We start from the raw sequence: 19,330 nt of genomic DNA, 5'->3' as shown, positions 1-19,330 counted from the left end.
TCCTACGCTGTACTTCGTGACAGTGTAAGTAAAGCCATCTTTGTTTGAACCAGTACGCGTTTGTGCCTAATTCTACTCCAGCTGTCTCAAGCACCCATCTGTACGTGCCGGGTTTGTGGCTACAACCCAGCCGGCCCCTTTCCCGGATCCCGAGCTCGGTCACCCACACATATCAAAGCCACGTTTGCACATCTGCCACGTGCACATCTGTCACATTTACAGAACTTTAAGAACATCTCTCTTCTGTTCCATGTCCTTTACAATTTTTTTGTGAAAAGAGGTTACTGATTCTGATGAAACCATCTCTGATGCAACAGTCTCCATGAGGATTAATGCTTCTTGATGTTTCTTTTCTGCTTTTTAAATCTCTGATAAATATGTCCTATCTGCTTGAAAAATAGGATATGTAGTAGTAAAAAAGCGGGTGAAAAGAATAGTACTAAAAGCAAGCTGGCTCGTAGCAATAATACCAGGTATATCCAAAACAGGCTGACAAATATTTGATTTACAACTTATGTCAAAGCTATTATAACCATTGGCTTCTTCATTAATGTGCTTTTAAATAGCACATCAACCCTAAATCATTCACTATTGCAGATTGTTTTTCTTTTTAATGGGATGAGAATTCAGATTACCTTTTTCTATTTTGGTTCTGATTGCAGCACAATAACGACTTCAGAATACCCTTGAACGTTTTGCATGAAGAGTATGATAGAAATGGATGATAAAAATTCAGTCTTCATAAAGCTTTGTTTTTAGTATATTGCTCAGTCTTTTCATTGACCTGAAAAGGAACAGGATGGACATTTATATTTATTGTAAAATCTAATAAGATGAATATTTCTTCCTTCAGATGGAAAAATATAAACTCCATAGATACTGTTGCTAGAATACATCTTTATAAGTCTGTAGCTAGACTCCAGGATTCCTTTGAAGATACATATTTGATTAGAAAAACTGGATTTCTAAGGGAAAGTATTGAGTGGTTACATATTTTGCTATATAATCTTAAACTGACCTCTACATATTTACATATTAATACATTTAGTCTCTTACACAATGTTTACATTTTGTAGAAAATCTCAGATGCAATTTCCGAATGGGGAAAAAATATCTACAGACCCTCCCAGGACCTTATAAAAGAGAAAAAAAAAAAGGTGAACTTTGTATTTACTTAATTTCTGCATCCATAAAAGAGTATATGAAGAGGAGAGTAAAGGATGAAAAGAGTATTTAAGACATGTGTCTAATTCAGATATTGTGTGAGGTATTGCACATAAGGCCACTTTGCAATTGGTTTCCTTTATGTTTAGTTTTATTCATATTTTAAGGAACAGGAGAATGGATAAAAGTGAATGTTCAGGGATTTTGGAGATGACTTACATATTTGTACATTTCTTATGGGCTGCCTAATGTGTATGTTACTCATACTTGGACTGCCATCTAGATCAGTAAAACGGACTCAAGTAGCTCTATGATGATTAAACTCTGTGTTAGATTGTCTGAGGATACAGTTCTGGAATTTGATCCATACTCTGGAGGAATGCTAAACCACTTTTTCCACCTTATATTCACTCACATGGAGTGTTAGATTATAAAACTATCTACTACTCAATGGGGCCCATGATAGTGGAGGAATGGGGGAGCCCCTCCTGCCCCCCCAATTATAAACATTTTCTGAACAGACTTTAAAATATAATGAGCAAGGATCCTGGTTTTTTTCTAATGAAAAAAAAAATCCCCAATTTTCAGTTAAAAAAAAAAAAAAAAAAAAAGTAACCTCAAATCCACATTTTTCTGTGATTTAAATGAAACAGCACTTATAATTTCATTTTAACCACAAAAAATGTGGATTTGGGGTTCATAGATTCATAGACAGACATTAGGGCTGGAAGGGACCTCAGAAGATCTTCGAGTCCAGCCCCCTGCCCCAAGGGCAGGAAGTCAGCTGGGGTCACAAGATCCCAGCAAGATATACGTCCAATTGCCTCTTAAAGGAGTCCAGAGTAGGTTCTTGCACCACCTCTGGAGGCAGTCTGTTCCAGGCCTTGGGGACTCAGACAATAAAGAAGTTCTCCCTTATGTCCAGCCTGAAACGGTCTTGGAGAAGTTTATGACCATTAGACCTTGTCATCCCATGGGGTGCTCTGGTGAACAGATGTTCCCCCAGATCCTGATGTACACCCCTTATATACTTATAGGCTGCCAGCAGGTCCCCCCTGAGCCTGTGCTTTTCCAGGCTGAAGAGCCCCATAGCTCTCAGCCTCTCATCATAAGTCCTGTTTTCCTGCCCTCTGGTCATGTGCATGGCTCTCCTCTGGTCTCTCTCAAGCTTCTCCACATCCTTTTGAAACTGTGGAGCCCAGAATTGGATGCAGTACTCCAGCTATGGCCTCACCAAGGCTGAGTACAGCGGGAGGATGACATCCTGGGGTTTGCTGGAGAAGCATCTGTGGGTGCAAGCCAGAGTTTTGCTTGCTTTGTCGGCCACGACATTACATTGATGGCTCATATTCATCTTGTGGTCAATCATGACCCTCAAGTCCCTTTCAGCTGTGGTGCTAGTGAGCGTAGCCTATATGCATGCTGCGGGTTTTTCTTCCCAAGGTGGATTACCTTGCATTTTTCAGAGTTGAAGGCCATCAAGTTTACATCCACCCATTTTCTGAGCCTGTGAAGGTCACCTGAATCACCATCCTGTCTTTGGGTGTGGACACTTTACCCCAAAATTTGGTGTCATCAGCGAACTTGGCCAGTCCACTTCGAACTCCAATGTCCACATCGTTAATGAAGATGTTGAAGAGGATAGGCCCAAGGATGGAGCCTTGGGGGACCCCACTGGTCACTGCACACCACGATGATTGACTTCCGTCAACTACCACTCTCTGGGTCTGACCTCAAAGCCAGTTCCGCAGCCAGCAGACTGTGGTGTAGCCGAGGCCGCAGTTGGCCAGTTTTTCCGTAAGGCGATCGTGGGATACCAGATCAAAAGCTTTTTTAAAGTTGAGATAAATGATGTCAATCACTTCTCCCTTGTCAAGGTGATATGTCACCCAGTCATAGAAGGAGAGGAGATTGGCCAGGCAAGACCTACCCGCAACAAACCCATGCTGGCTATTCCTCAAGGTTACTTTTTTTTCTAACCGAAAATTGGGGATTTTTTAAATCTGAGAAAACCAGGATTCCTGGTAATGAATTCTGAAGAATAATTCTAAATACCTACATAATGAAAATTAGTTTGACTTATTTTAGAGAGGCTTGATATTCTAGAGTGAGAGAGTGGAGCACTTGATGAGCTATTAGCAGTTAAAAAGTACACTGTAAAATAGAAGAGATAAGCATTTGTAGTGACTGAGCTTGAGTGATTATATATTTCTGGAAACCAATGAAAAAATCAACATGCTGATTTTTGTCCTGTTCTATCTTGGTATGCAAGATGACGGGCTAATAGAACTAGATTTCAGTGCATAATGATTAATTTGGCCATGGAAGAAAAGGTGCCTTCACTGGTAAATTAGAAAGAAATATAACCAGACAAAGGGCTTATTTTGAGTATTCAGTAGGTCTGCCTACTCCACTCTAGAACTTGAACCAAAACTATATACTTTGTTAATATTCTATTAATAGGCTGATGCAAAATTCTGGGGGAAAAATCCTTGACAGATGCAAATTAGACCTTAGATAATTCATTCTTCCTCAATGAAGGTAAAAAAAAAACCTGTTGCTTTTTTGACTTTGCAAGATGCAAAAAGTAGATTAAGATTTCGTTCTACTTTAAATTTTACGAAATACTGTATCTTCTTTTGGTTAGATGAAAGTTTACCTACAGTTTTTTACAGCTTGACAGGATTGGCTGTATAGTTTGAAATCCCCCCCCAAACAGCTGCTTTATTTTAAATTATAGTAACATAGATTTCATATATGTGAATGATAACTTTGTTTCAGCCTTACATAAATAAAATATGATGGAGTGTGCAAAATGTAGGCAAAGAACTGGCTTAATGCAGGTTAAAAAAAAAAAGTATCACCTGTTGTTTACCAACTGCAATCTTTTCTTTTTTTCCTCACTGCAAAAGCAAAAAAAAAAAAAAAAAAAAAGCCAAAAAGAAACAAGGAATGTTATTATTGTCATACTAGCGTATTTTCAATAATTTTAGCATTTTTTTCAGTAGTAGGTTTGTTTCTCTGTAAAGACTTGACATGGTTGAAGGAGAGAAAGTGAGATGATGTGCTATGACAGAACTGATTAATTGACTTTTTGGAGAAAAAGAGCAGAACAATTTATCCTTTTAGTGTATCTCTCTTCCTGTACTAAAAGGTCATAACGACGAAGTTTCAAAATTGAAAAATGGTATAACAATTTCAAAGAACATTAAAGGCTGCATTACTCTTTTCAGTTTCCAGGGCAGATACAGTGCTAAGGTCACTAAAGGTATGTTTAAGCATGTCTCCAGTGCTTGCCAGATTCCCCAATCTTGAGCACCCCATGCCTATCAGCTCCCTTGCTGGCACATGCCAAACCCAGAAATGCAGTAGTGAAACCACTCCAGGGGCACTCCTGACTGCTCTCTGGTGTGCTTAAGAGGCACCCTCCCTCCCCCCCTCCCTCCCCCCCCAAAAAAACAAAAACAAAACCAAAAAAACTGTTTTGCCCAATATCAGAGCTTGAGGGGGAAAAAAGAGAAGAGAGCAGGCAGGGCATGCTCAAAAACATATGCCCCATGAGCATAGTAGTGACATATCTGATAAACATCAAGGAAGTTGGCATTAACAATCAGTGATATTTGTTTCCTGATTTTTGAATCTCTCACTTGTAATAATTTACATGAGATAACTAGGGTGAAGTCAACAGGCCATATTCCTTCATTAGAAACTCAGTATTTTCAGTAATATCACAGAAGTTAGTAGGGTTCATCTGGATTCACAAAGATGTAACTTGGAACAACATTTGTTCTAATAGAGTGACTACAACTGTGAAAAAAGTTCACAATCAGGCCCTTAGCATTGATCAAGGAGATCAACAGTGCATAAAAACAAGAGACATTTATGAATGGTAGGAATATAGAAACATCAGTATATAAGAAATTTGTTCACTCTTGGATTTAGATCCAATACTTCATTTAGGGTAAAGTTACGTGTTACATTTAGACCATACTAAAAGCACTTAAAATGAAGCATTCACATGCTGAACTCATTAACTCATGTAAAATGCCCTGAGTGTCTCAAAGTTACGCTGTGTCAGGCCAGGGTTAATTCTGGGCCATGCTACCTAACTCATGTTAGGGGAACTTCAGTCTGCTCCACGGAGATAAAGGCTGTGTCCATACAAGTAGGGGCATGCAGTTTGTGGCATTGCAAACTGCATGCAGTGAATGTTAAAACCTGCATTGCACTGCAAATTTGCTGTGTGGAGGCAAAATTTGCTACCATGATTTCCCAGTAGTGAAAAAACAAACAGAACAGAACGCATTGCGTTTGGTGAATGCAAAACAAGTGTGCACTGGCACAAATGGAGGCCACTCCATCCAGAACAATGTCTGGCTGCTAGGCCAGGCCTCCATGCTGCCTTTGCTGTTCCAGCATGTCACCAGGCCACCACATAAGACTGCTGGGGGCCCCAGCCTACAGCTCTCCCTGGCTAAAGAGCTGGGAGGAGCTGGGAAAGGGAAGTTTGGTCTCACAATGAGCTGGATGTGCAGGGGCAAGTACTGAGGCAATTTGCGCCACTGTGAACTCATGTCCCTGCTTGTCTGGACACAGCCAAAATAAGCAATGTGTAGTTGTCCAGCTTCCCAGGATGTACCTCTCCCAATCCTCCCTCCACCACCCTCCTGAGCAGGGATACAGCCTAGGTGTCCTGACTCTTCTACGCCTTGCTCAGGGGCAAGTCAGAGCTGTGGAGGAAAGAAATGGTATTAGACCCTTAACATGTGACTGCTCATAATGGGTGTGTCCCCACAAGTGGGAACATACATTTCCCAGGCACAAACAGCAGTGGCACAATACGTACCACTGCTGCTTGCCCCTGGGAAACACCCGTGGATGCACGCTCTGGTGCACGGCATGTTGCCCTTGATGGCGTGGGGGAGGCTGGGGCCAGCACTTTTTTTTTACTTTATCCTTCAGTAAAAGATAATTGTGTAAATCAAAGGTTAATATTAGCCAGTCTAGTTTCTCTAGGACTTCTGGTACCTAAACAGAAGATTTCTTGCTGGTAACAATAAGAAAGGTGTCATGGAAAATTGGATACATTCATGTTCCTTTATATGTTGTGTAGAATATAGCCTGTGATTATTGGAGGTGGTTATGGTAAATTTGCAGAGTCTAGAAGAATGTGTCAGGCATGAAACCTATTCAAGATTTTCTATTTTTCGAACTGTCACTTTTTCTGTTGGTTGGATAGAAAAAAATCCAAAATGATTTAGAGTAATTTTCTGAATATAGTCTAATAAAGAAAGTTCATTTTAGATCATGGATGGTGTGACAGCAAAAGCTATTATCTCATCTTGGCATGAACTATGGACAAACATAACCTGAAAAGTCCAGAAGAATGAGTCTGTATGTCTACATTCATCCCCATTGGGGAAGGCCAGTCTTGACCACACCTCACACGGCCTGCTCCCATTTGGAATTGCCACGGCAAACCTGGAAATGCAGTGGTAAAAATGCAGGGGTAACTAAAGCTGTTCTTGAGCTCTCCATCTTCAGCATACTTAAGAGCAGCTATGTGGGGCACCCTTCAACCAGCTTAAACACTACATTTCCAGGTTTGTCATGGGCAAATAGAAATGGGTGAGCAGGGCGCACTGGAGAGCCACCTACCCCAGAAATGGGGCACAGACATATGAAAAAAGGATTTTGAAAAGGGGATGCAGCACAGAGCTCACTGGTACAACCAAAGGCTGAGACTGGAAGTCAAGACCAGAGCTGTTGGTGGGGAGCTCAGTGGCTGAGAGCTCGCTGAGCATGTGCTCCTCAAAGTGAGGTGCAAATGCACAACTGCGTGAATCTTCCTCTCAGAAGTGTTAAAAATGTTGCCTATGAGTTGTTGCTACTGGACCTCAGAACTCTGTTCTTGAGAATGAAATTGCATTACTGTAGTTTAGGTCATCCCTTTGGGAACAATCGCACAGTGGGTTATAATGTATTTGTGCTTTCTAGGTATGGCTGATGCAGTGAATAATATGATCTCAGCAGAAGGAAAACAAAACTCAGGTTAGTTCAAACTACAGCAACCCACTCACCAAGCAACATACACTATACAAAGTCACTCACTGAATTCTAGATCAAGTTCAGGATTGTAGTTTTAACTTCCAAGGGTTCAAATGAGTTGAATCCAGACTATTTCACGGGCCATCTCCTCTTACAGAACCATTTTCAGAATAGCTGTATGCAAGGAAGGAGGACAATGCTGTGCTTAAAATAACTGCATCAGTGTAAGGGCATTGTGCAAGCCCAAATGTAGTATCTGCTTTGACATAACTCCATTCTCACTTGGGCAGTTTCTTTTGTAACTAGACTACACTGCAGTCGTGTGAGCATTGCATCCATGCAACATTTACACTTAACAGGAGTTTAACTCTTTGTAGATACATCAGTACAAAAGCTGTTTGAGTTGGGCTAATAAAAAGATATTAGATTTACCCAAAGAACTTTGTCTGCCATTAATGTAATCAGGTCCTCAACATTGTTATAGTGAAAACAACCATGACTCTTAATGCCTGCTACACAAAATGCAAGACTTCTTTCTTTCATAGTTTTCCTGCAGTTATAACTTTAATAGTTAAAATGCATAAGTATTTTCCTTCCTTTCCCATCTGACTAAAGGAGACAAGGCCAAAGATCAATATTAATTATAGAGTAGGCCTACTTAATTCTGTAAAGTGCTCAAATACAACGAGGAACACAAAGCAATTCCTAGATAGATTAGATTAGATAGATGTGACACCAGTCATCACTGAAACTAACAAGTCTTTACACTTAAGAGGTTAAAGGGACTTCTGAAATTATTGTTTGCAGCTTTGTTACACAATTATTATTTAAAACAAATGACTTTTTTTTGCTTCCCATCCCAAAATGTCAAATAAAGGTTCTCAAGCTTTCAATTGCCTGCTGCTCACAAGGGTACAGCAGCATTTCTCATTGCTGGGAACTAGTCTAGAAGAATGACCATTTCCCATGTGGGATGCTGATCTCTCTTACTATATTGAGGACAGCTAGCCAGTAAAATATAATTGATTACCTGTAGAGAAGGTACTCATATTTTAATAGACCTACTGATTTTTCCTTTGTCATTTTTGTGCCTCTAAAGAAGCGACAAACAGATGTATCATGGTGCAGCTTTCTGTGTAGTATATGATTGGATTGCATGCAGTTGTTAAGGTTTCTGTTTTTTTTAATTTTCTTTTCTTCCTGTTCTGCAGTGCCCAAATTTGGTGAAAATGTTCAAGGAATGTTTATTTCGTTAGTGTTTAGTGGATTGTATGTGCATTATGATTTTTTTTATTGTTTCTTTGATTTCATCTCGTATAACTCTCTCTCCCATATCCATGTCCTTACTAAGTCATGTCACTCTTTGGTATGTTAAAATCTGCCCTTCCCTTTTTATCTGCACTTCTGAACTCATTTCAGGCCTTGCAACTCAAACTTTTATTTGCAATAAACTTGTCCTCTCTTGCATCCTTCTCTGCTTCCACAATTCCTCTCTTCAATCTGTCTAAAATGTATCTGCTCTTCCTGTCCTTTCACCATGTCATTTGACTTGCTGTTTTTTCCTCACAAAATCATTTTTCAAGTTGCCCGTTCTCACCAATAGGACCCTTGTTACGTACCAACCTGGATACATTTTTCCTCTCTCTTGCTCTTATTCTCCGTATTTTCCCTTAATTCTTCTGATTCTCTTGCCCTACTACTCCTGTAACTTTTTTGTCTTGCTCTTATGCCTTCTTTTAGTGCCATCCCTTATAAGTATCTCAGTTGGAATCCAGGCATACAGGATGATTTCTTCAGTCCCTCTTTAAAACATGGCCTCCAGAAATGTTTTCTCTCTTAACCAAGAATTCCCCATTGCTCCTCTTCCATGAATCAGAACTCCTTGTTTACTCTTTGTTTCTCATGTCTGCCTTAGGCCCAACCTTACAAGTTGATCCATTTGGGTTCAGTCTGATATTGCATACAGATATATTATTTCAGTGGAATTCTGCAACCCCAAAGGAACCAACAAGGATAGGAAGGCGGGGAGGAGGGGGGTTGCCTGCATTATCAGCTTGCAAAGCCAGGGACTTGTCATAAGCTTCTTAAGTAAAGTTTTCTTTATGAAGGCTTATATAAACATATGCTACTTTGTAAGTGATTTTAATCATAACAATATCAAGAAGATTCAAACCATACAATTATTGCACTGAAATACTATATCTTTTATACATATGAAACTGTGTGTCGCTCATTCTAATCCAGTGAAATACATGTGAAACTACTGGTATTGCATTCAAACTGAGAAATTCTAGGATATTTCCATCAGAGAGATCTCTTATTTGCAATACCTGACAACTTTCTCTAAAACTGTTAAATTCTCTTTTTTATTAGTAGCCAAACTGTTCCTTATTTCAGATACACAAACCCATAAAAAGAAAAATGCCCCCTCCCCCCCCCCCAAAAAAAACAACCAAAAAAAAAACCCCAAAGAAACCCCAACCTGGACTGATGCGTAACTTTGTGACACTGGAAGACTTATAGCCTCTTCGATTTTCCCAGAATGTAGAGCATCTATGTCAGATACAGGTACCTACAATATAAACAAACAATATCTTATATACAGTATAAGAGGAGGTTGTTGACTTGGAAGACATATGGCAACTCTTCCAGTCAAAAAGAAGAAAGTAATACTTGTAATATGGCATGTAATACTTTTTGTTCTGTGCGAAATTGCCAGGGAGACAGATTGTGTGGTATATTGACAAATGTCCCTTTTCATTGTAATTTTGCCTTTTGTATATTATCATATCATCATTATTCTTCTCCTTTTGTACTACACTGCAATTTCAGATGTTATATGCTTCAGCAGATCTAGAATTTTGTTTTACTTTCAGAATGGCTTGGAAAATGATCAGATGTTTGATATTCTTTACCCCATAAAAACTTGTCGGTAAACATGTACCTAAACAGGAACCACCCATTATGCTTAGGCAAACAGTCTGAACACTTGAAAGGTAGTAAAACAGCGTTTGTAACCAGGAATAAACTGTGACATTTTTAAAATGAGATTTCCAGAGCTGACTGTTTCTGGCATCCATTTTACATTTGTGATGCTAATATGTGTGAGCCTGATGTTAATAATTAGTAGCGCTTTTCTTTTATAATCTGCTCTAATAGTCTTAACAAAGAAGCATATTTCCCTCAGGTTTTGTATTGTTTTGAAAATTACATTTATTGTTAGAGTATTAGCATAGCCTTATTCTAGAAAAGTAGGTAAATGAATGAATAAACACACATGTACATATTCCCCCCCCCGCCAAATAAATAAATTTAAAAAAAGAATTCCTTCTCTGAACATTTCCCTTAGAGGATCTTAGAGGACAGGAAAGTCTTTCATGACTGGGCAGAATTTTTCCCCTTTGGCAAGCATCTTCACTGAATTACAAGTTCTCTATATCCTGTGCATCCTTGTGGGTCATTTTCATGGAGGCCCACAGCCTCCACACTGCAATCTTACATCTTTCTTCCCCATGGCAGCACTTAGCAGCTCTCAAGGACCATCTCTCCTTGCAGGAACTCCCATTCCTTTAGCTGCATAAATGATAGTGTTAGCTCAGCCTGGTAAAGCTTCCAGGCACATTTCAAATAATCTGCTAGGATTCGTACAAACATACAAAGCACTTCTGCAACTCTTTCCTCCTGTTGAGAAGCAGCAAACCTACTCCCCTTTGAGCACCTGATTTGTCAGGCTAGCCACAACATACATATCCCATTTTTCCATCTCACACTGGATCCAGAGAACAAATCGTGTGAGTTTAAGTCCATAATTTCAAAGATGCTGCAAAATGTTAAAATGTCTGAACCAGTGCTTTGTGTGCAAACTCTTTGCTGGACTCAATGCTTGTTCTCATTGATGCAGTAGTCTGCCTCCAAAAAAAAAAAAAGAGGGAGAAGTCTACAAGACTTGTGATCCCATCAGCTTTTACAGCCACTCCATGTAGCAGCAGTTTCTCTTCCTCAAAATTGCTGTTCAATTTGTAATTCATCTCTATAAACCTGCAGTTGAATTATCCCCTTTCATAGTAGCATGAGTTTTCAATATTATAGACAATAGGCAAAAATACCAAATTGGACAGTGCTTTAAATTAATTCTCGTTCTTTTGGAATGACAACATTAACAATTTACGATGCACTGATACAGGGAGGGATTAGTAACTAAAGCATTTTTTACAAAAAGAAAAACAAAGGTAGACTCATGGGAAAGATCGATTCCACCCCACTGCAGAAATTATTGGGTGAAACTTTGACCTGCAGGAATAGTTGGGCGAGATGATTTCCTTCTGATCTTAAAGGCTAGACCTGGTTCAGGATTCCATTAGGGAGCATAGCAGTGAAGTACATCATGCCAGCTCTGTGTGTGGTATAACCTGAAATAGATAAAGAAGAGCCCAGGTCATATGCCAATAAGCCCCCTTGACTGGGCATGCTTATTGGTGCATGCTGTTCTAATGACTATATAATGTCTGGATGGGGGAGGAGTGGGTGTGCTACACTTTGCTACAGCACTTAGTGCAGGCAGAGAGACAATACAGACATGCTCTAGGAAACCTCTTTATCTCATAATGCAGTTATAATCCACATACACATAATACAGGGTAAGAAACAAGTGCCAGAGTAAGGTTTACTCAACCCTCCCTGTTTTAGAAATGCAATGAGACTCAAGTTGTATATAAACTAGATTTATTTTTTTAATGAAGACACCTAATTAAAATAATAGGAATTTCCTGGGGGAATACTTAGCATTTTAAAACTGAGTCTTTGTTTTATAAAAGGTGTTTGAAGTCCTTGATTTTTTTTTTTCCCTTCAGCCACCTTTAATCTAATTTCTAGTCTCTTAATTGCCTTAATTGAATTCCAAGTGGTTTAAATTATTAAATATCTTTTTAGGGAACTACAATTTGCATTTTTGATTACCCAACAAGTATATAATATCAAATAGTTTTCACATAATCAAAAGAAAAATGTTTAATTTTCAAAAATATGTTTAAATCCGTCTTTGTTTAATTTAATGTAAGTTGTGCTAGAAGAACAAGACACTTATCACAAAAATTAATACTTTAAAAGTTTTATGGTTTAAAGCAGGTTGAAGGAAGAGATGATGAATTGATTGCTGAGAAACAGGAATGGAGAGGGGAAGGTATGGAGAGCAGAGCTGAGGTTAGGCCAGAAATTAAAAAATCAATATCATTGGCTTTTTCACCTTAGGAATAGATTTTATTATTCAATACTGATATTGATTGGTAGCTTCCTACGCAAGTAGTGTTACTTGTTTCATCATTTTGAACCAGAGTTCAGTATCCTTATGGTACACAACACCCTATTCCATAATTAGTCCCATTTGTACAGTAAGGTGCTACCCAACATAAGGACATTAGAATCTAACTTACCTACTTTATGCAGCAAGCTACTGTTCAAGCAGTATATGGATGGTAGAATTGGTTTCTGGGTCACAGGAACTCAAGATGCACAATAAATATATTTTGGGAGGCAAGTTAGGAATTTGCTCCTAACCAAAACACGAGTGAGCTTCACTTTTATCCTTTTTTTACTACTTTTAACATGGGTATGCTTCATAGATTTAGGTTAAATTGCTCCTTGAGGCAGCTACATCCTTTTTTATTCCCTTCCTCAAAAGGACTTCTTTCTATTGCTAGCACCTGGGAAAAATATCTTAGAAGAAAAGCTCCTTCATTTAATCTATGCCAATATTTTAATATGCCATTGTTGACTGTCATGGCCAGTTTACACACCACATCAGAAACCCTGTGAAACTTCTGGCAAATCCATAGCAAATCCATCACTCCTAGCCTCTTCTGAGTCTGACCACATGTAAATAATACTAATGCTCCATGCTTTCTTTTTTGTTTTTTATTGCTTCATTGAAACATGGGAGAAAAAAAATACCTGTGAAGGATAATACTCAAGCACATAAAACTTAGCAAGTAGTTAAAGTTACTTGTTGTGGGGGACAAACAAGCCAGTCTGGCAGTACTTGTGCATGGCATTAAGTCTGCTGCCCCCTACTTACAATGGATCCATCTACACACCCAGTTAATGCACCTGAATTTTCTGCACAGAAAATCCAGGCTCATTAAAGCACTCCCTGGCCCATGTTTACACATGTGCCTTCATTGGGAGCAAATTCAGCCCAACAGGAGGAGCCCAGTCCAGGGCTGCTCCTGCCCTGCTCTGCCTTCCTGCAGTAGCCAGCGTCCCCTGGGCTCCCCCTGGGTGCCAGAATCAGGCTGGTAGGGAGCTTCGCCCTAAACTCTGGAGGGCAGGGGGAGCTGTCCCAGCTCAGTGGGCAGCTCTGTCCCAGCTGAAGCGAGAACAGGCTGGACCCCAGCTTGGGGGGAGGGGGAGAGCTGTCCCAGCTTCTGGGCAGCTGCTCCCTAGCCTGTAGAGATCGGAACCTGGCCCAATCCCCATGTGGCTAGGAGAGCTGTCCTGGCTTCTGGGCACCTGCCTTCCAGCCCTGTTGAGACCAGGAGCTATCCACCTGGACCTGATCTCCACATGGCTGGCAGGCAGCATCTTGCCAAGCTAAGATAGCTCTCCCCACCTCCTGTAGCTCCCTGCTGCCTAGTCAGCATCTACATGCGTGGTACAGCACATCAGTTAATACACTGCTTTTCTAGTACCGGTATCTATAGGTACTCAAAAGTGGTGCATTAGATTAATTAATATACTGTGCAGTAATTGCTGTGCATATGTAGACAGTGACGCTTTACATAGTCTAAGGCACAGTAAAGCGTTTTGTGTAGATGCACCCAGTGAGTAGCACCTTACTCTGAGAGTACTGCCATTGATCAAACAAGCTTAAAGAGCACATTTAATTATTTCAACACCAGTTGTTGTTGTTGTTATATCCTTGTAGTGATTAGAGGACCTGCTGCGTGGAACCATAATGAACACACAGTAGAAAGATGGACCTTTCTTCAACTCTTTGCAATCTATGGTCCCAGTCCTGAAAACACTTATGCTTATCTGCATATATTTTAATTGAAATAACTTGTGGTAGTAAAGGGAATAATAATCAGCATTTGCAGCACTGGAGTCTAAACAGACCTGTCTTTGGCTTCTGAGTTCACACTTTAAATATAACATTAAACACATTTCTCATTTTTCTTTCTTAGAAGCTGATTTTTACTTTTATCTACGCTTTCTTAATATCTACACTCTATTAATAGAAATTCTATTTAATAGAAGTGGATGATTATACAACTATTTATTCAGACAATTAAAAATGCCTGTTAACATTTTAAAAAATTATTTTAGGAACCAAACCAATTGTAGTAGATGGTTTACTACAAAACAACCCACCCCCCAAAATTACACAAACCCTGATTATGGAATCTGATGCATATGGATAGATCCTGGATTCTGAACAAGGATAAGGACCATTGCTTGGGACAGAAAAACATCTAAAGTGGTTTGACTTAAATATTTAAGATTAGGAAAGTCACAGTAAAAAGTGGCTCCTTAATTTAGTGACAGAACAATAATAAAACAATAATAATCAGATAGCAATACATATACAATACATTTTAAAAATGCCTTGTACAGAGGACATACTGGAGCTGTGAAATTCAGTGTTACAATAGGTTACCAAGTTAAATCATACAGCTGAATTGGGCACCTGTACACATGCCCAACACTTGCTCCAACACGTTCTAATTAGAATGCATCAGAATAGACTTGACTAATCGATTACCGGCAACGGTGCACAAACTGAATTGCCAATGAGCTGGATTGTGACACTTAACATTCTTCAGTTGGGGGAGCATGTCTAATGGTGATTTTGTCAATATAGACAATTGCAAAGAAAAGCTTGAAAGTGGGATAGCGGTTGTTCTCTTGGATCTCTAGGAGGCAAGAACTGCTACTGTTGCCAACTCTTTGAAGAGAGTGGAGAGCTCCTAGCAAAGGGAGACAGGGCTGCCATTAATTAATTAATCAAATCTGCTGGAGCATGCTAATTAGCACAGTCCAGAAGTCTCAGCATCACATGTATTCAGAGTTTCCATGATTCAAAATGGTGGCGGGAGTGCTTTAACTAAACCTCATAAAACAAGCTTTAAAGCGCTTCCACCGCCATTTTGAAGCATGGGACACTGAATACACCAGACGCTGTGAGTACTTTAATTAAAGTGGCTCCCGGGAGCTTCTCTAATTAAAGTACCCCCTCCCCCAACCCTGGAGCACATGTAAAAAGTCCAAATGATCACCCATAACGGGCCAAATCCTTCTTCTCCAAATCCTTCTCCTCTTATTCATGCACATGGATCTCTTGATTTCAGTATGTCTGCTTCTTTGAGTGAGACAGCTGGACTCAGTACAATAGTTTTATGATAACTATGACAGATAAAAAAACAATAAAGGTGACCATAGTCTGCTCTGACTATTTAGCATAGAACTTAACATGGGTGTAATTTGTCTTTGTTGAGTAGTGTGCCTGGTTTACAACTTTCATCAGAAGCCCTCTGAAATGTCTAGAAATTTTAGGAAGAAAAGTACAAAAAATGCAATGTTTGACTTGTATGTGTGGGTTTTTTAAACTGAGCTCTTCTTACATAAATTTATAAATGGCTTCTACTTTCTTCACCAATGATAAAAATAATTATACGTTAATAGTATAAATTACAAGCTATATTTCAGTCTGGACTGAAATTGGCTATCCATTTCTAAGCCTTTCAGAATACCAGTGTTCCACAGAGTTCTATAATATGGAAACTGTAATTGTGTAAGAATTTGCATCCCTTCTAATCCTTTCATAAAGGAAAATGACTAAAATCAATCACATTTGAAAAGGGACCGAAAGTCAAGAATACTACAGGTTCCAATGACTGTTGGTAAAACTTGAAGAAAACTGAATTGGCAGTGGGCTGGATTGTGATGCTCTAGAAATGTTCCCCAAGCCAAATAATGCTAGTGGTGGTTTTGTTGACATAGATAATTGGAAAGAAAAGCTTGAAAGTGGGATAGCGGTTGTTACAGATGGCTCCTCTCAAATCCCTAGGAGACAAGGATCTCTGCTCTGTTCCCAGCTCTTTTCTTTGTAGAGGGCGGAGAGCTCCTAGCAAAGGAAGACCCTGCTGCCATCCTTCTCTCTACATGTGAAAGAGACCTCTGCATGGAAAACATGTACCCTGCTATCCCACCTACTGCTACCTCCCTCAGGGACACATTACTGCTCTCCCTTCTAAATGTTAATGGCAGTGTGGGTGACTTCATTGGAAAGAATAAAAGTTGTCATTTCACTTCTGGGCATATGAATGGTTGGGACGGCTGCTACTTTCATCTGCTTGGAGCAGGGGTTCTTGCATTGAGGGAAATGGGCAGAGGGGAGAAGGTCTGTAGGTACTGAAGAGGGCTTGGCAGTGTGGGGGCAAAGGGTTGCTGCTGTCTTTATGGTATGGGTAGGCTTGCTGCTGTCATCCCACCTTTGGTTTCCATTGTGGGTGTTTGGTTCCTACAGAGCCCTCTACACAGTTGGGTGGAAACTGAGCCCTTCCTTCTGCTGGATGGACCCAAGTGCACTTGGAAATAAGTAGTGAGGAAATGGGGGATTTCCTCAGCCTGCCCAAAAGGGAATAGTGACAGTCCAGAAAACACTTCTTGCTGCTCCAGTATTATGCCCCAAGTATTGTGAGGGTAAGGAGGGCTAGGCCAGATCTTGGGGATTGGGTCAAAGGGGCCCCTGCTGAGTGATGCTTTTGGCCTGATACTCTGTTTAATGTTTGAAGGTGCAGACAGAAGTGCAGCTCTGTGTTGTAACTGAGAAGGCTTTGCAGGAAGTGCTCTGAATTGCAACAATCCCCCAGACCAAATAGAAGTTCACTGTTGGGGGAGGGGAATCTAGCTGTTGGCTGGGAGCCTTCAGGATTTCCCGTAGCAACAGCCTCTTCTCCCCCCTAGCCTGTCCCTGTTTTCAGAATGGGAGTGGGGAAAGGGAGCAGAGGGAGCTTCTAGGTGTTCCCCAGCTGGCACTGGCAAGTGGGGTAGGTGAATTGAAGCCCCCTTCCCACTTGGGGGGTGGGAGGAGGTGGGCTCCAATATTCCCATCCTACCTCCCAGTGGGGGCTGAGAAAATCCTAAACTAAACTCTCTCCCCTCCCTTTCTAAAAACCGAGTGAGGCTGGGAGACAGTGTAGACAGAAGTTACGGAAGATGCTTTGTTTTGAAATGTCTTTATCTGAATTCTCATGCAACGAGGGTTCAGATTTTTGCCCAGCAGGCCATTTTCGAAGCGGTCTGCAGCCATGCACTTGTGTTTTAGTCATGGCTATAAACCGCTTTCTATGGCCAGAGCAGGCAAAACTTGTCACTTCTGTCTGCACCCTGAAAGGTGGAGCCACATCTAGGTTGGAGAAAAGGAGATTAAGAAGGATTATGACTTGGTTCTCCCTTCCAAGCTGTGAAAAATTGCTAAGGGAATGAGACTGCTCTTCCTTGCTGCAGAGGACAGGCCTCCTGACACCAGCTTTAAGCAGACACCAAGGAGGCAGCCATGAAACCTAGCCGGGAGAGGGAATCCCTTGCTTATTGTGAGGAAATGAGCCTCCCTCATGGGAAGCTGGCTAGGCAGCTCCATCTGTGGTTCTCATAGAAGACCTACGGCTGCCAGGTCCTGAGTCAGGGTGGCAGGGAGGGCCCAGTGTCTGCATTCAGCCCTTGCCTCCACTCCAGGCGCAGCAGGTCTATTACATGTGCAACGTGCCTGAGTCAAGATCCCCCGCCCTAGCGCTGCGGCCCGGCAACGCTGACTTGCCGACCCCAGGCACTGCCCAGCGGGGCTCTGCGGGGAGCCTGCAGCCCGGGCGCACTCGGAAAAGCTCTGGCAAAAAAAAAAAACAAAAAAAAAAGAAAGAGCAAGGGAGCACGATCCCCGCCCCCTCCTGGTGCATCACCCGCCTCTGATGGTGTTTCCCCACCTGCGCCCGAGACGGGGCACGCCTCGCTCCTGACTCAGTGGCCGCCTCGTGCTCTCAAGTTGAAGTCGTGGAAACAGGTGTCCCGCACCCCTTCTGCCCCTGGCGCGCGCTCGCACCGCCGCCCCCGAGCCCCTGGCGCGCGGCAACCCGGGCATCAGCAGCAGCGGGGGACTCCTGCTGGTGCATCTGGCTGCAAACAGGCGCCTCGGGGAGGGGGCCGGCTTTTTAACCCCCCCACACATCGCATTTCGACTCCAGCTCTGGATTCAGGCTGCGGGAGAGCCTCGTCATTTCCGCCGGGCTCCAGCTCTGCCCTGCGTGCGCGTGTGAGAGGGAGACAGAGCCGAGCGCGCGGCGACTGCAGGAGGGGAGCTCGCCCCAGCGGGTGCTAGAGCCGGCGTCCCGCGCGCGGCGCGGAGCAGAGCGCCGCAGAACGGAGCGTTCCAGCGCCGAACCTTCGCGCCCGCGGCGTTCGGAGCCGCTGAGCTGAGCGTTCCACAAGCGAACCTTCGCGCCTGCGGCTTTCCGAAGCGTTCGGAGGAGCCTGCAGCCGCCGCCGCGCCGCCTCCTCGTGGTCAGTGGGGGCGGGAGGCGTCGGAGCGTGCAGCAGCAGCAGCCTCCTCCTCCTTCCCCCAGCAACCGAGGCAGCAACATGAACTGAGATCCCGAGCAGAGGCAGAGCGAGCCTAGAGGCAGCGAGCAGCAGGGAGAGGGGAACCCAGCGCCGCGATCTTCGCCGGGGGAAAAGCCTCGCGGAGGAGCCAAGCGGCCGCCGCCGCCGCCTGCGGACAGCGTCCCTAGCTGCCCTCCCCTCCACCCCCGCTCCCGATCCCCCCTCCCCAGCTCCCCGGGGACCTGCTGCACCGCCTCGGCCATGGCGCTCATTATGGAGCCCGTGAGCAAGTGGTCCCCGAGCCAGGTGGTGGACTGGATGAAAGGTGAGCGGGATCCAGGAGCGAGGGGGGGGGGAAGGAGGATGGATGAGAGCCCCCCCTTCCCGGGTCCTGCCCTAGATCCCGCTTAGCAGGTGCGGCTGCCAGGAGGGAGGGAGGATGTGCCCGCGCCGGGCGCGGATGGAGGCTCTGGGCAGCCCCGGGGGGAGCAGGGCTGTCCTCGGCCAGGGGCGGAGGTGCCGGCGGCGC

General features: G+C 42.6%; 1 protein-coding gene and 1 long non-coding RNA gene across 9 annotated transcripts in view; both read left to right on the top strand.

Moving 5' to 3' along the window:
- The window catches only part of LOC132247746 (uncharacterized), a 38,336-nt gene extending 21,822 nt beyond the window's left edge, over nucleotides 1–16,514 (top strand). The window contains exons 2-4 of the long non-coding RNA XR_009459135.1: nucleotides 1,077–1,157; nucleotides 7,162–7,215; nucleotides 16,274–16,514. This is a non-coding gene — a long non-coding RNA (uncharacterized LOC132247746). The remainder of the gene's footprint in view (nucleotides 1–1,076; nucleotides 1,158–7,161; nucleotides 7,216–16,273) is intronic.
- A 1,701-nt stretch (nucleotides 16,515–18,215) lies between these two features.
- The window catches only part of CNKSR2 (connector enhancer of kinase suppressor of Ras 2), a 380,784-nt gene continuing 379,669 nt past the window's right edge, over nucleotides 18,216–19,330 (top strand). For 4 of the 8 annotated variants that reach the window (XM_059720858.1, XM_059720856.1, XM_059720857.1 and 1 more), the window contains exon 1: nucleotides 18,220–19,126. In XM_059720858.1, coding sequence (XP_059576841.1) covers nucleotides 19,063–19,126 — 64 coding nt within the window. In that variant the 5' untranslated portion in view covers nucleotides 18,220–19,062. Of the gene's footprint in view, nucleotides 19,127–19,330 lie in introns of all 8 variants that reach the window. The other 4 variants (XM_059720860.1, XM_059720859.1, XM_006258843.3 and 1 more) reach the window with 3 other exon arrangements.

The sequence above is a fragment of the Alligator mississippiensis genome, chromosome 1 (assembly GCF_030867095.1).
Source record: "Alligator mississippiensis isolate rAllMis1 chromosome 1, rAllMis1, whole genome shotgun sequence".
Lineage (NCBI taxonomy): Eukaryota > Metazoa > Chordata > Crocodylia > Alligatoridae > Alligator > Alligator mississippiensis.
This window is presented reverse-complemented; position numbering and strand designations above follow the sequence as displayed.